The following is a 16,474-nucleotide window of genomic DNA, read 5'->3' as shown; positions in this document are numbered from 1 at the left end:
TTATTATTAGGCTGATAAATGCCGTTCTGCCCTACCGTCTGTGAATTCATTACAGAAAATCGGAAAGTGAATTTAAAAAACCAAATCATAAGAAAAGGGCACAAATATGGGGAGCAATTAAAATATCAGTTTCTGATTCAGATCTCATGATAACGAGATTACAAGGAGAAGCCCTGTTCCTTCCGGAGATTAGTAATCTTGAAGTGATTTGAGAATGACAAATCCCTGTCACTATGGACGCGATCAAAGGCACTGCCTTTCACTGATGTCTTACAAGGGTAAAATAAAAAAATCCAAAAAGTCAGCCCTGTCATTCCCAAACCAAAGAGTATAAGAGGACTTGTTAGAGATAACATATCAATATATCGCTAACTGGTTTTACTTTATATAACCATTACGTATATTTAGGTGAGACATCTTTAAATTGGACAGTTTTAATTTGAAACTAAATTGAAAAAAAATATATTTATAAATCCTCTGCTTTGGGATTAATTAAGGTAGGGGCATGTGGGAGTTGAATACATGTACTTGAATACTTCCTAAAGAACTATGTCTCTAAATTTCTTTTATTGAATCATAATATCACTTATGTAATAGATCGTGGTTTTCAAATTTAAGAACTCTTGCATTCATTTGTTTTTCTTATATAAAAAAAAATGAAAGAAAGACATTGATAAAGTATTAATAACCTTATTAACCTGTAGAAATCTTGCAAAACTTGGGAATAAATCTAGAAAACTAATATGAACTGCATTTCTTAAATGTCAGATAAATTAACATTAGATTCACTTTATCGGTCGGTTGCGCTTTTCGGGTAAAATTACGCGGGAAACAGTCTCGAGGGAAAATGAAGAGAGAAAAACGCAGACAGGAATGCTTTGACAGAAAAGTTAATAGAGATGAACTTAGTGTCCACCATAGCAGTATATACATGTACATGTTTATCAAATTCAGTAAACAATTACGACGGTATAGATCGTTAATCTATGTGATTTACCTTACTAATTCTACCCCAATTATCATCCTCTTACAAAAAAAATCAACTGCATTCTGAATATTGCTTTAATCTAACAAATTATATATTTCTCTCTCTCTCTCTCTCTCTCTCTCTCTCTCTCTCTCTCTCTCTCTCTCTCTCTCTCTCTCTTAAAGAGGATGAGAAAATACTATATAATGGGCACTATCATATATCCTCATGTTGTTGTGTTAGTTATATTATGTTGTAAATTTAGAATTTACCGGGTGACAGTGAATTCAACATTTACAACATGACAGTCGGTGCAAGGAACAATATACTGGTTTTCTTCTTTTGTTTCGTTTTTTTAATTTTATCTTATGGGGGAGTTCCTTAGACGTGGCTTTTCTAAACATTGTATATTATACAGTTAAGAGACTAAAGAAACTGTCATTGTCTGTAATTGGATGAGCATTATTACTCAATACTGGTTGTGACTGACTGGGTATCTACTCTGTAGCAGTCTCTGCCTCATTATCGACTCCTTTAACGGGCCCACTAACGATCTGGATTATTGATTACTAACAACAGGTAAAAACGCAGCGATTCTGTTCTAGCTACCCTGGTCTCTACATTAGAAAAGGAATATACCCATACAATCTATGTACATCTACATGATAGAGTCTGTTGGATTACTAATCAATTATCTACTTTTGGCAAGCGTGACAGTTAAATGCTTTGCATGTGTAAGACTGAGGTTAAATGTGTGAAGTTCTTCGACCATGAAATCACTAAACCGATTTAAAATTACAAAACCTTCTTGCCGTGTTTAAAAATCTACCAATGCAACCACTTGTGAGTACACGTGCACTTATATCGGGTATATAACAACTCTAGCCGTGGTGCGCATTATCAGAAACTAGTAGCTTCTACTGGAAGAGGAAGTCGTCTTAGAGTCTGTGTGGAAGCCCCCTGTTTCTACAGAGGTACCGGGTAGAATGGAATAGGGTTCCATCCGTAGTTGGACCATCTACCATGACAACGGAATCCCCAGGACGCGACACCTGTCCATCCAAGGTATCCCCCAGCCGGGAATCCACTATGGGGAGTACGACAGACCTGGACAGAGCCCGGCGGGAAAAGAAGCCGTTCTTTTACTGTAGAATTGTGGCCAACCATCCCATCAAGTGCTTCGGTAAGCTGTGTTGTTCCCGAGTTTCGTTTTTAACATGATGTATTTATTATTGATAGGTGCCGCGATAGGATAGTTTCCTTGTTCGATTTGTAAAAGATTTATGAATTAGAAATGTTTAGAAATGTTTGTAAATTGTTTGTTTCCCTGATTTTGCAGTGGCGGTTCTAAACATAGATTGTGTCGCCGTTGACCCGATTGATCTATATCTTTGCTGTCTCATGGATAACTGTCCCCAATAAAAGACAAAACATAGCGTCCATATGAACTAAGGTTTAGTTACATGCCAGTTTAAAACGAACCTAAACTTTAAATAATATCCAATGCAATATAAACGCCGATCTCATAGTTTTGTGAGGAGATTATAATACGAAAAATTCATCGGAATGTGTGTTGTAATTTATTTAAATTCAAAGTTAACCTGCATTTTTCCTTTTTAAAAGGACAATGTCACATAATGACAAAGTACTAAAGCTGTACACAATACCATCTCGTGTATCAGACAAGATCTATTACAGTTTCTGCAAAACAGCATTGTTTAGTAGAAACTTCATTTCCATCAGGTTAACCCTGTCTCAATGACATGATATTGGGTGATGAGGGAGAGTACGCTCACTCAGGCTAATTGCGAGATAGAGTTCTATGATATGTTTAGAGTTTTGAATTTTATCCTTGTCATTGGCATTGAAAAGACAATTCCAACTTGTACTGTTATTCGCTGCATAAACTTAATTATGATATGCATATTGATATACTTATCCTCACATATAAGAGGGTTTTGGCCCGTTGCAGAGGGCGCTACAAACCGTAATTACCAATAACCATATCCCTAGTCTCAGTCTTCACCTAATTTTTCTTCCAGTGATCACATTACTCTGCCACTTCGCCATGATGATTATATCCGGGATTCTCTTGGGGTCAGGGTTCAACCTCTTTCCTACAAACTTTGAGAAACTTCCGATGGAGCTTTACGACATCCCGTACAGACTTCGAGACTACGCCTGGCGGGATAGAAACGATTACGACAACCGATTTAAGAGGACCCTTAGTAACCAGGGCTTCGTGACGTACGAGAGGGGCCTCTATGCCGTCTACTCATCTGTGGACTTGTATTACGACACAGACGGGGGGAACGTCTTCACAAAATCAAATCTACAGAGGATGCAGACGATAGAGAATGAGCTCGCGAGCTCAGCCTCTTTTTCACCTATTTGTATGACGTATAATTCTTCTCTTGTGTGCAAACCTTTTCAGTCCATCTTGCGTTATTTTGATGGAACTTATAAACACATCAGTGCTACATTGGATGACCCTAATTTTAACAACATACCGGGGGTTCTGTATGAAGCCTTCACAAACAATGATACGAAGTCTGACTTCCTGTTCTTTCTTCCGAAAGGATACAGTTTATCTGCGACCCACGCTCATGGAACGCTTACTCGCTCTATAATGGCGGCCGGGTGCTCTATTTCGGGCACTACTAAATGTGCTTTGAAAACATGGAGAACTGAGACTCTTGTTCACCTAAAGAAAATAAAGACAATCTTGGAAAAACACGTGGATGATTCTACGGATGATTTTAAATTTTATTTTCACTCCCTAAACTTGTGGCTGTCTGACGTTCTACGACAAGCCATAATGGACATGTTGTGCGCCGTGGGAAGCATGTTCTTCATTTTCTGCTTCATGCTGTTTCACACCAGGTCCTTTTGGATCGCTGGGTGGGCCATCATCAGTATTCTACTGAGCTTTCTAGGGACAAACATCATTTACACGGGTATCATTGACTTCCAATATTTCGGTTTCTTTCACATTTTGTCTATTTTCATTATTCTCGGAATAGGTGCAGACGATTTGTTTGTGTTTTATGATAACTGGAGACTGACGGGGTTTTCTTCCTATCCCAGTCTGGCTCATCGTCTGTCGGACACTTATTCAAAGTCTGTCCTTAGCATGTTGATTACGTCACTGACTACGTCCGTAGCATTTTTCTCAAGTGCCATATCACCTCTTCTAGCAACGCGTTCGTTTGGTGTGTTTTCGGGACTCCTCGTGATTTATAACTATTTGTCCGTGATAATCTTCTTCCCCACTGTGGTTACTGTTTATCACCTTAAATACGAACAATGGACCTGTCCATGTTGCCGAAAATGCAAGAAAAAGGAAAATCCTTCAGAGAAAGAAATCAAGGGAAATTCCAACGAGGTGTATGTCATCACAGAAGTTGAAATGACCGTGGGTGAAAAAGAGAGCCCCACAGAGGACTACCCCGTTGTAAACATCACTGTCAATGGTGTCCCAATTCCAAATGTCAAAGAAAAATCCATCGTTATGAATGGACATTCCAATGGACATATAAGCAATGGTAAAGCTGTCATGTCAAATGGGAGTGCAAATGGTAATATTGCAAACGGCAATGTCATCGCAAACGGTAAACCTAAATCGGCCCATGGCAGTGGTAAACACGAAAAAGACGCAATGATGATAAAGGCATTGCACAAAAAGAAACAGAAGAAGTTGGTTGTTTTCTTCAGGGACTACTACTGTCGATTTGTCACCCATAAAATCACGCGCTGCGTGGCTCTCCCGATCTTTGCAATAATCGTGGGGGTCTTCGCTTACTCGGCCTCCACCCTGGAGCCAGACAATGAACAGGTAGGTAGTATGGTCATCTACCGCTTTGTTCTGCTGCAGTTTAACTCCGTTATGTCTTGTTTCCTCCGATACGACAGTCCGACAGTTACTTTTGTCCATTACAGCTCCAGATCTACAAGAAGTCCCATTTCTACACCCAGGCCATGGACAAAGAGCTCTACTCCTTTGTACAGAACGTGGACGACAACTTGCTGACGGTCAACATAGTTTGGGGATTATCCCTCAAGGACCGCAGTGACTGCCATTTCTCCTCCATTGACTGTCGGGGAACCCAGATGTACGATGCCTCCTTCGACCCCAACCCCGTGGCCAATCAGCAGGCTCTAAAGGTAGGCAGTCTCCAAACACATCACAAAGTAAATCATATCTTTATTATCTTCATTTATTTACTTGAATTCTAATGTTTACAGGATTTCTGTGATTTTTTCTACAATATGACATCATCCGACATAAATAAATACAACATTAAAACGGACACGTCCGGAAATCCGGAAGTGGCTTGTTTCACGAGAGATCTGGAAACTTATCTGAAGGTAGGGGTGATTTGAAATTTTTCTTTATTCCATTGATCGACTAGACAATTGAAAGGACATCTAGAAATTTTTAATTAGACACCATTGTATGGTTTTTGCCTTAAATTCTTGGTAGCCTTAGTTACAGCAGGAAATGAATACTAGTACTTGGTGTAATAAATTATTGCTGTTATCCCAGAACTCTAACAGTGATGTCAGTAACACGCCAATGAAAGGAAATCGATATTCCGCTGTTAGAAAATGATTTGTTTTAAGGTAAAATACAGGATATTACAGATCACGATTGTTTAAAGGCTTTATACACTAATACATGTAAAAGGAGTTTTGTCGGATTATGAAATTACATAGCATTAAGGAGTGCATTTTATTGTAAGCGTCTATTTTAAAACAAGGACTTTGTGCTATTTAAACAATTTAAGGACTGAACATCTTCAAAACCAACGACGTATTCAGAAGTAGCTCTTGATTTTGCTTTTCTTAAATGGGGTAAATTGAAAGTACAATGCAAATTGATTAATTTTTGAATTTATTAATCTTGGTCTAAAATTATATTTAGAATACTTAAGGTATTCTAAATGATGTCACGTGTTCTGTGATTTACATAAAAATGTGAAACGACGATTTTGAAACGACTTTTTCCTTCGCTATACCATTGTGACCGTGTGATACTAGTTGTTACCTGACAATATCTTCCAAGCATTTTCCAAATACATTGACGTCGTTTTAACTTATATTTGAACCTCCGTGGTTTAGTTGTCTGTCTCCGCTGAAGATCAATTACAGTGACAATTATCCTGTGATATACTTCTCCAACAAAAACTTACACTCGGTAACAATTGGTCTCACGAGTTCGATGACAGTATTAATATTGAGTGATGTGTTTATGTCTATCAGTTACTCTCTAATGTTGAAACTGATGCTGAAATTGATGTCAACATGATATGATATAATTATTTCTATACAATATCTTCCAGTTGCAGGGTTTAGTCATAGAAATACCAATTGGTTTTTTGTGAATAGGTATTGATATTATTATTATTTCATACTGACATTGTTGTTTTTCAGTCTCTGTCTATCGGGGGACTGGATTTGTCCCTACCCTGGGACTCCACTAAGACCCTCGCCTTCATGAACGCACAGACGTCATTCTACGACACTTCCGGTTTCTCCTCGTACCCTCACTTCCTGTCAGTAAGTGTATTTCAAATTCTAAATATAAATCAATACTGTTCTTTTTTGCACGGTGTGCTTAAAAAAGATTATATTTTTTATGATTTGCCTTATTTACGAATACACTGAATGAGCAGTGGAAGTATTTGAGTAATGTGGACCTGTTCATTTCTGAATGTTGGTAGACTAAGTTAAAATTCTGATGACGTCGTTGACAGATACCTATGCAGTATTGGATGTACAATGGTTACTCGGGGAATTTCACGGCAGACTACGGAATGTACAATGATCTGTTTGGGGAAGAAAACTCCACGTACAGTACCGCCCTGAAAACGGACAGCTGTGAGTGAAATAGACCGAAACGGTCTACAACTATGCATTGATTTCTTCATTTTCGAAAAAAAAAAAAAACAAACAAACAAAACACAATTACATAGAATTTAAATCGAATAGGCAATGTTATTGTCAATTCAAATTCAGAAAGTCACAAAGTTTCTTCACATACAGGTCAGAGCTTATAGTTGCTATTAATTAACAACATCAATATTCAAAATTCTGTGGTCGTCGGTTTCATTCTTTAATAACTTGTTCTTAAACTGTGTTGTTCGTCCCTTTGTGTAGCAATATTTTACGGGAACAAGCTGAAGTACCTAGCTGTCAGCGTAAACACGACTATCAACCGCCGGACGACGGGCTACTCGAAGGGGATCCCCATCGTACAGCGGTGGGAGGAGCTGGTCAATAACAGGGTAGTTATCCGCGGGTTGATTGATTTTGTTGTTAACGTCTCAGTGGATTGTTTTCACTCCCATCAAGTATGTTCAGTATCGTCGTAATGCTTATAATGCCGTCCATGGTGACAGGGTTGCAGCAATTGCAGCGGTTTGTTTCTAACATCAGATTTATGTTGCTCTAATATGGCCATTGGCAAAAACTAAAAAACAAAACATGGATCTTTCCGTCAAGCTGCAAACAAAAAGCCACTGCGCAAACTCACACAACGCAATACCACACAACACATCGCAACAGAACTTGCCAAAGCGTTACACAACTTCACACAACATAACTTTACACAACACGCTCTCGCGCTAACACTCCTGATAAAAATACGCGCTGAAACAACCTCACACAGCACACCATTACTCAAAAATGCTTCGCACATCAAAGTTGTGTTTGCTGTGTGACGGGACTTTCTACTGAACTCGTGCGTTGTTGGGCTATTGCAGTAGTCATATCCGTACATAACAGCTATGCTAGCACGACATTTAGTGGGAGTCTGTACAAATGCTACAGTCTCTTGTTTATATTTGTCATCACTGCTAAGATTACATATAGGGATTTGTTGTCTTTAGATGTCCATGATGCCTGCCGGAGTAAACAATGGCTTCCAGCTGACACGTGACTCATGGCACTGGTTCTACGTCCTCAAGGTCAGTCATCACCTACAGGTTGCTGTAAACCTGGCCCTTGAAGAACTCTTAATGTAGATTTCCTTGAGTTATAGGACTTTGAACATATTTATATGGTATCCTTTTTTGAATCTGGTCTTTTAGTCTTGCTTTATTTCCAATATTTTATTTCCTTGCCTTATATTGGTCACTGCCGAGTTTGGCTTTGAACATTTCAAATAATTTACACATATCTGGAACCCTTTCTTGAAAAGTACTGCCTTATTTCAAATACGAGGTTTCTCTTTCTTTGACCTTGTACAAGTATTTATTTCTTGGTCACTTACCCAGTGTTTTATATACATGTATGTCCTGTGTCGTTGCAGAGTCTTGCTGACAACGCCCTACTGGGGATCCTGATCGGGGTGGGGCTGGCCTTCCCCATCCTGTCACTGTCCACCATGAACGTGCTGATCGGGTTCCTGGCCACCCTGTCCATCTGCTGCACCACCGTCTGTGTCATCGGGGTCATCCCCCTGGCCGGCTGGAAGCTCGGGGTAAGCTCTGATCCACTTAAATAGAGCCGGGATAAAAGTCTTATATATAGTTGTAATTTGAGCCATTTTCAAATTACCGTGGACTTTCGGTTTGATGTAACTGTTCACCTCTTGCATTATGACGCTGGTTCCAAGCAAAATATGTACAGATTATGTTGGCCAAACTGGATTCAATGAGCTATGACCGAAAGGGCCACAATAAAATTGAAATTTGAAATACGTCACATTGCTATTTGACAGAACTACCTTAAAGTCCAAGCCTTTGTAACAATTGCTCTAAATAGTAATGTTTGCAAACGTCATTTTCCTGATCTGGGTATAGTCCACTAATGCATTTTCCATAGGTGGTGATGTTTACGTTAGGGTCCATAGCTCCGGCCTTAATTTTCGTTCAGCGACGAGGGACCTCTTGAATGAAAGCTCATCAAATTGTGTCTTTCCTGTTAAAATTTCGTGGTGTGAAGTCAGATTCGTTTTCCGGCAAAATGCGTCTATATTGAAAAACTCTGAAAATGAAAGTAAAATTAGGGAATTTCACAAATTTGGAAAGGGTGTACATCAAACAATTACAATTCTTTTCTTCAAATGATAATCAATTTTGACACGTCCTTTTAAAATTGCAAATCCTCTTTTCTTACATGTGTCAAGCATTTTGATTAAAAATGTCCCAATAAATGTATATACACTCTGCAAGTATAGGAACTATTTTGGTCCTACCGATTCCTAAAAATAGTTAGAGGGATATACCTTATTGTTTGTGTGCACATATTTGTTCATTATTTATATGTCTTGTTTTGTCTTTTCAGCTGCTGACATCATTAAACATGTGCTTAGTTGTCGGGCTTGCCGTGGACTATGTTGTTCACTTGGCGGAGGGATACACATTGTCACTTCACACGGACAGATACAGTCGAACACGTGACATGTTAGAGGAGATGGGGCCTTCGGTTTTCTCGGGTGCTTGTACTACACTCGGAGCATCTCTCTTTATGTTCGCGGCAGAAATTCAGTTCTTCATGCAGTTCGGGGTGTTCATGTTCTGTACAATCGGATTTTCTCTGATTTTTTCGTTGGGACTTTTTACGTTGCTTGTTGGGCTCATTGGCCCACAAGGCAATACGGGGAATTTAAAAGTTTTATTCCGGAAGTGTAAAGAAAAACTGTTAAAAAGAGGCTCAGGCAAGACGAGTTGACAATATAGTTCTATAAAGAACTAGTGTTTTAACAATCAAATTGAATGTCAATGTCAAAGTGAATCAAATTTATATTTTGTTGTTACATATTTACTGTTGGTATATATGATATTTCATTCATTTATGTATTTTTATTACACGAATGTCTTATGGTTTTATATTTTTATGTCTTACAAATTGTTGATTTATTTATTACAGACGACAAACCATCATACTATGGATTCAATGCAATTAAAGTTTCTTTTGTTTTATATTGTTATCACAGCGGGGTTTTTTTTTATCAGTGAGATTTTTTTTTATCTCCCGATGGTGTTTAGGTTTACATTAAATGATTGACGAACGATCTGACTATTAGTTCTGACTGAAGGTAAACACGTGTTGTAATATACGTACCCGAATATTCCTAATCCTGCAATGGTTTTAACTAGAACAAGTGAATTGTTCATGCTGACATGTTGTAAATTGGGAATTCATTAATTTACCGGGTGGCAGTAAATACACCATGACAACTAACTGACATGTTGTAATTGTTTTATTTACTGCCACCCGGTTTATTCCAGGCACGTAGCATCGTTTTCGAAAGTGGGGAGGGGGGGGGGGGGGGCAGACTCATCCGAAAAATCTTTGACAAGCAAAAAATAAAAATAGAACATTTAAACTTTTCCAAAATCTTCAAAATCCTAATCCGGGGGGGGGGGGGGGGGGGGGGGGGGCTGGCGTAGTATATAACTTCAATTTCACTCTTTATTTCCTTATTTTCATATCAATTTTTTACTTACTCCCAAAAAAGTGGGGGGGGGGGGGGGGAGGCAACTCCATGGTAATTCAATTTTTTATATGTAAATTTTAAAAAATTTGTTGCTGCGAGAAAAAGTGGGGGGGGGGGGGGCTGGCCCCCCCTGATGCTACGTGCCTGAATTCAGAATTTACAATATGACAGTACATAACGTATCCTCGATCACAATTGGAATAAATGCAAGACCAAACAACAATTCATGAGAAATAAACGTTAGAGCAATTACCGTGTACACGTTTGTATCGGGCTACATAGGGGAGCTGTCTATGCATTAAGATAACGGGATTTTTTTAAAATAAAAAATCAAATCCGTAATAGTGAAAACGTCCAGCAACGATTTGCATTACGGGGACAACAAAGATTGAGAATTTGCTTAATCACCTAAGCAACATCTTCGCTAGCCAAGTGTTTTCGGTCCATTCTGCTCTCCACCAACCCTTGACTTGGGAAGATGCCTAAGCAAGCGCCTTTTTGTTCTTTCTTTTTTTCTTTTTCTTTTTGGGTTAACGCATAATTGGTGTAATATGAAGAATTAATAAAAGAATGTGTTTTCAATTTTTAATTTATGATGAGTGATTTGAATACGCTCGAATATCTTAATAATGTATAGAAGCCAGTCTAAAAAGTTACAAATACATGTATCATCGTATTCACACAAGTAGTGCATGCGTACTGATATTTAAAAAAAATTATTGCGCGTCAGACATAATTATCTGAAATACAATCTGGTATTTTTTTCTGTTTGCCTATTTTTGACTGTTACGGTGGTGTAATTTGATTACGGTGTGTTGATTCTATTTATCCCGAGGACATGCGTACTTTATACCAAAATCCGTGTAGCATGACAATGATTTAAATGAGGTCATCGCCTGATCAACTCTTTAAATCTTTAACCAAAATCCGTTTTGGTTAGAACAATTTATTTTAATTAATATATAGAAAGCCAATGATTTCTCATCATTTTGACAACCCTCGCTTTCGCGTCAATTTTAAAATGAAATTTTCTTTTTTCTTTTGGACAGGCATTGGCTACATACATGTATGCCTGTCCACTTCTCAAAAGAGAATAGAAATTTTAAGGAAAAAACATAATGATAAGCTAGAGTACACAATTTTAACCTGCTGTGTCATGACCCTGACCCCGGTCATTTACCTAGTTCAGGGTCACATCATCCATAAAATGGCATTTATCCTAAAATATTATACACTTATTGCTGTTTTCAATACGATGATTTAGCTATCATTTAATATTTATTCGTTTGATGAGATATCGGCGCTTCTGATTGGTTGAAAAATTTCTTTGATACCTGCATCAATAAAATTTTTGCCGGATCTACTTTTCTCAACTGTTCTGATCTAACACTATTTATAGAACGGGAATTTCCAAAATAAACACTGTCAACAAAGTGTAAAGTTGTGTCTGTTTTATTGTCACCAAACAAAATGCAACCTTGTGAATATAAAAACTTGAAAGTTTAAACTTCAAAAATAAACAAAACACATTATTTGATTCACGAAATAGAAAATTAAGCGTCTTCTTACGATTTCGTCTGCTTGAGATCAATCAACATTTACAGCTAAGCTGACTGTTCCTTTTCCAGGAATATTATAGCGAACATATATATGCCTATAAACTTTCACGGTAACACTGCTGTTCAAATTTGGTAACAATGATTTTTAAATTTACACACGTACATGATCGGTCATCAGAATAAGCGTCGTAAAAAAAAGCTATGAGTAATGCATCAACTCCTTCGGTGCATTCCAAGCGGCAGATATACCATTTAGTACATCACTGGCTATCTAGTTACCACAATGTTTACAAAAGTTGCTTATACATACTATTATTTGTCGACATATCAGCTATTTTCGTCCACGATTGCCTTTCCTTGGATGGTTATGTCCAGTTGCATATTCCAGCGATCTCACATGAAAACTAGTTTTATTACGAGTTTTTCTGCACAGTGAATAATATCACAAGCTATCGCATGTATTTTCCTTTCGTTTTCAATTCAGCCGGTTCAGATTTTAACTCACTATTTGTGTTTAATCCATTAAATTCAGCTCAATAGCTCTGCATCAGCTGAAGGCGCATCCATTTTGAATATTGTTGCTGTTGTTGTTTTGTATTCATACGCGCCGCTTCATTTACATTATTTACATTTTTGATCAATGACACTTCACATTTTTTTATTTGAAAATGTTTTATTAAATGATAAGAAATGAAGATAATAATTTTTCTATTGATCGAGGTATCAAAGAAAAAATTGACCGGAAAACTTTTTCATCAATGCGCTACGAGCATTGATGAAGTTTTCCGGTCAATTTTTTCTTTGATACGTCGATCAATAGAAAAATTATTATCTTCATTTCTTAAATCAGATATTGTACTTCGTTTTGTTTTTGTTTTTTTAATAAAATTTTGGCACTCATGCAGGCAGTCAGAGAGCTAGGAATTCATAAAGGAAAAAGAAATCATTCTTTGAGTATTTTAAGAGGTGATAATTTCGGTCGGGGCGTGATCAAATCCAAGAAACTACTATTATTATTACTACTTCTAACTTTGGACAAAGTACAATGGTTTAAAGATGCCAAACAATGAAACATTGTTGATAGACGTACACAGAAAACCATAACAGAATATGATTTTTAGGGAAAAATGAACCTTATTCAAGGTCTAGAGCTAATAGAGTAAAAAGTATTCTGTCAGCATATCATTTGTGTTGCCAATTTTTTTTCCCAGACGTCGTTTTATAGAATAAACTCTAAGCTTTAGTTCATAAAAAAAAAAAAAAAAAAAAAAGACCCTACAGCATTTTTTCGGATTGTATTCTGATATATGTCAGGTCCACAAAGCGTACTTATTTAAACAATTTGCCAAATAATATTGATGTGATATTTGATAAGATATATTTTAAACAAATATATTAATCCAATTCTAATTTCTAAAACTGATCATTTTTAGAAGAAAAAAACGGACGTCTTGCAATAATTTTAGGGGCACGCATTTCTGAGAGGCGATGAAAAAACTAAATTGTAAACATACAAATGTTCTTGTGTTTATGTAAAGTAGAACAGGCTTTCCATGAATATTGAATAAGTTAATTAAAAATCACAATCCCAAACAAATAGAGTCAATCGACACATTCTTCGAACGACCGACTAATTACCTCACGCCGCGCGGCCATTGCTTCGAGGGTAAAGTAAGAAGAAAGCGGTTCTTAAAAAGTTAACTTCCATCAAAATGTACCCAAATTGGGGAAACGTCCAAGGGGGTTATGCGATATATGGACAGGTAGATCCAAACTATCAGCAGCAGATGTTACAATGGCAGCAGATGAACCAGATGGGAGGCCAACAATGGGGGACATTTGTACAGCCTGCACCGCCGCTACCCACGGGAGGAGAAGCCAAACCGCCGGAGCCCCCCGCCGACGAGAAGCCACCCCTACCACCGGAACCCCCACCTGAAGGGGGAGACACAAAGGTAAACATCTTTAAATAAAAACAAGACTATGGACTTCAGAATAATGCAGAGATAAATTGGACGCCAGGGCTGGCGGTCTAACCAGAGTCAAGCTGTCCAGCTCCAACTTTAACCACAGGCACCTGAACTTTTATCAATCAGTCCCTCATTAAGCCAAAAAAATCCAATTCTACGTCATCTATATATATAAATACACAAGCTGTGTAACACCATTTTGAATTTCAGTTGATAGCATTATCAATGTGTTGGTTTTAAACATTACGAAGAAATGTATAGCAAGAAATATCATATATACATGTATATGTACTCAATGTTACACGCAAACCATAAGGCATATCTGATTTAAATCGGATATGCCATATGGTTTGCGTGTCACATTGAGTTCATATATATATGATATATCTTGCTTTACATCTCCTTGTAATGTTTAACAAGGCTGACTACAGTCTGTACAGATCAAGTACGCACGCTTTCGCACACCGTTTCATTTGTATTGTGATGTTATCTTTTTGCTTGGTTGACGCCATGGCATGATAGTTTCAAATGCAGATGTTCAGCGAAATTTGTTGAAAATAGCTCTTGTGATGGGTAAAATTGATATTATATTGTGGAATAAACATACATGTCTCGAAGTATAAGCAATATTTTGGCTCGGGTCGAAAAATTGAAGAGGGTTCAACAAGCCTAGCCCTCTGTCATGTTTTTTTTTACCCGCCTAAATATAGCCTAATTCATATATTTCAAGACAGTAAGGCCAGCATTTTTTGAAATTTCGATTTACAAACCCGCCGACCCTATTTTTTTTAAAATTCAAATAAAAATAAAAGGACCTGAACTAGCTTTTAATTTTATTGTTTCCTCCGACCCGAAATTTTCTTTCTGGTAAAAATAAAAATAAATGTTGATGCAATCACGTATGTGTAGTCTGAATTATTGTTGTTCATGCATTGATTAAAAAGACCAATTTCTTTCCGATCAAGTCACAGGCACTAGAAGTCACAAAAAAAAAAACACCATTGGGCCTACTACTGTTTGCTTTCGTCCAACCCTACAATTTACGACTATTAAGTTTTGTGATCGGCAACTTAGCCAGAATTTCCTCAAGAAAGAGAAGTTGTTCTATCACAATTCCGTAAATTTAATAAAAAAAACTCATCGGCAAGAAAATAATAAGTTACTTTTTTAAAAACATTTTTGCAAAATAAATTCTAAAATAATCATAATTTAACCGTTTGGAAATAGATCCTCTACATAATGGTTGTAAGTGGGTCATAGGGTTGGACTAATAACCCTAAACACACTGAACACAGGAGTCTTATGACTGAAGGAAAGAGAATGATTTTATTTGTCATTAAGCTATCAAAATAACGAATCATTTCCTTTATTAAAGGTATAATTACATAAATAATTAAAATTTTAAAAATTAGTTAATCTTTTTTAAATAAAAAAACTTGTTTGATTTTTTACTGACATTTATGGACATGCATCTAATCCAATTTATTTTCAGTAACAATATTTTAAATTTTGAATTTGTGAATAGCATTGTTAATTTAATCAAATGAATGATTTCTCATACTTCATCCTATTTTTCTGCAAGGAAGAAGTGAAAACTCCCTTAATTTTTTTGGTCTTAATGTATATATACAGTATGTACTTGTATATTAAAAAAAAAAAACCCTTCGTTTTTATACATGCATATACAATATATCAACACAAATTTACAGTGCCCATGGATAAAATATGTTATGATAAGAACATCAACAACCAAAATTACTTATATATTTAAAAAATGGCAGCTCCTGGACACGTGTTCTTATTTTAAAAATAAAAAAAAATATTGTTGAAAAATTGTGTTTTATTTTTATTTTTTTTCTCGACGGACAAATTTTTCAATTTTATTTTTATTTTTTTTCCCTCCTCCTCACAAAATAATTTGAAAAATATCTCGTAAATCTAAAAATAAAAAAATGCTGGCCTAACGATGTATTATATAAATAATAATGACCCTTAATATATGATGTTATATATTTTTTTATTACCGTAATCTGGTGAATATAATACATACTTTTTTCCCAGCATTTTTTACTGTGAGAAAGGGGTGCGAATAATACATCCCTATAGAATTTGGACATATTTTTCCTAGCTGAAGCACGGGGTACCATACTGCCGTATTACCTATGCTGTTGACAGACAGAACCGATACCCCGCTATGCATCGTAACTTTCCTTCATTATCACAAATATTATTATTTAACTGTCAGAAAATCATTGTTATAGCATGTAATTAAAGAAAATGTATACTTAAAATCTGTTAATAAATAAACTGTTTCAAAATGGCCTTTAAAAATTAATTTGAAGTGCCTATTTTTTATCTCCTTGTACGCCGCCATTACATCTGTTATTAATAGAATGGGGGCTTGGATGGCCACGTGCTATTTGTAACCGATCTTTGAAAACAGCTTACACACCATTTGGCTCATTTTTAACCATTTCCATGTAATGCTGATTGATTTATTGCATATAATTATGAATATAAATAATTCTTTAAC

The 16,474-nt window shown here is 36.6% G+C and overlaps 2 protein-coding genes across 7 annotated transcripts in view; both read left to right on the top strand.

The window, feature by feature from the left end:
- The first annotated feature begins 1,558 nt into the window (after positions 1 to 1,558).
- Positions 1,559 to 9,894, top strand: LOC105318917 (protein dispatched homolog 1). The gene is made up of 10 exons (XM_011416231.4): positions 1,559 to 2,150; positions 3,010 to 4,802; positions 4,907 to 5,131; positions 5,213 to 5,335; positions 6,401 to 6,526; positions 6,724 to 6,847; positions 7,127 to 7,254; positions 7,858 to 7,935; positions 8,280 to 8,450; positions 9,257 to 9,894. The coding sequence occupies exons 1-10, from the start codon at positions 1,991 to 1,993 to the stop codon at positions 9,641 to 9,643; spliced, it is 3,315 nt and encodes a 1,104-aa protein (XP_011414533.3). The 5' UTR covers positions 1,559 to 1,990; the 3' UTR covers positions 9,644 to 9,894.
- A 3,700-nt stretch (positions 9,895 to 13,594) lies between these two features.
- Positions 13,595 to 16,474, top strand: part of LOC105339242 (YLP motif-containing protein 1) — a 30,208-nt gene continuing 27,328 nt past the window's right edge. For all 6 annotated transcript variants that reach the window (XM_066086683.1, XM_066086681.1, XM_066086682.1 and 3 more), the window contains exon 1: positions 13,595 to 13,926. In XM_066086683.1, coding sequence (XP_065942755.1) covers positions 13,684 to 13,926 — 243 coding nt within the window. In that variant the 5' untranslated portion in view covers positions 13,595 to 13,683. The remainder of the gene's footprint in view (positions 13,927 to 16,474) is intronic.

This window comes from Magallana gigas, chromosome 6, assembly GCF_963853765.1.
Source record: "Magallana gigas chromosome 6, xbMagGiga1.1, whole genome shotgun sequence".
Lineage (NCBI taxonomy): Eukaryota > Metazoa > Mollusca > Bivalvia > Ostreida > Ostreidae > Magallana > Magallana gigas.
This window is presented reverse-complemented; position numbering and strand designations above follow the sequence as displayed.

What these genes read in the sequence shown, in the direction of transcription:
- LOC105318917 (XM_011416231.4), top strand. Translation starts at nt 1,991, where the DNA reads ATGACAACGGAATCCCCAGGACGCGACACCTGTCCATCCAAGGTATCC. An exon ending in CGTACCCTCACTTCCTGTCA is followed by an intron (nt 6,527 to 6,723) that starts GTAAGTGTATTT and finishes CGTCGTTGACAG; the next exon opens with ATACCTATGCAGTATTGGAT. An exon ending in ACTGGTTCTACGTCCTCAAG is followed by an intron (nt 7,936 to 8,279) that starts GTCAGTCATCAC and finishes GTGTCGTTGCAG; the next exon opens with AGTCTTGCTGACAACGCCCT.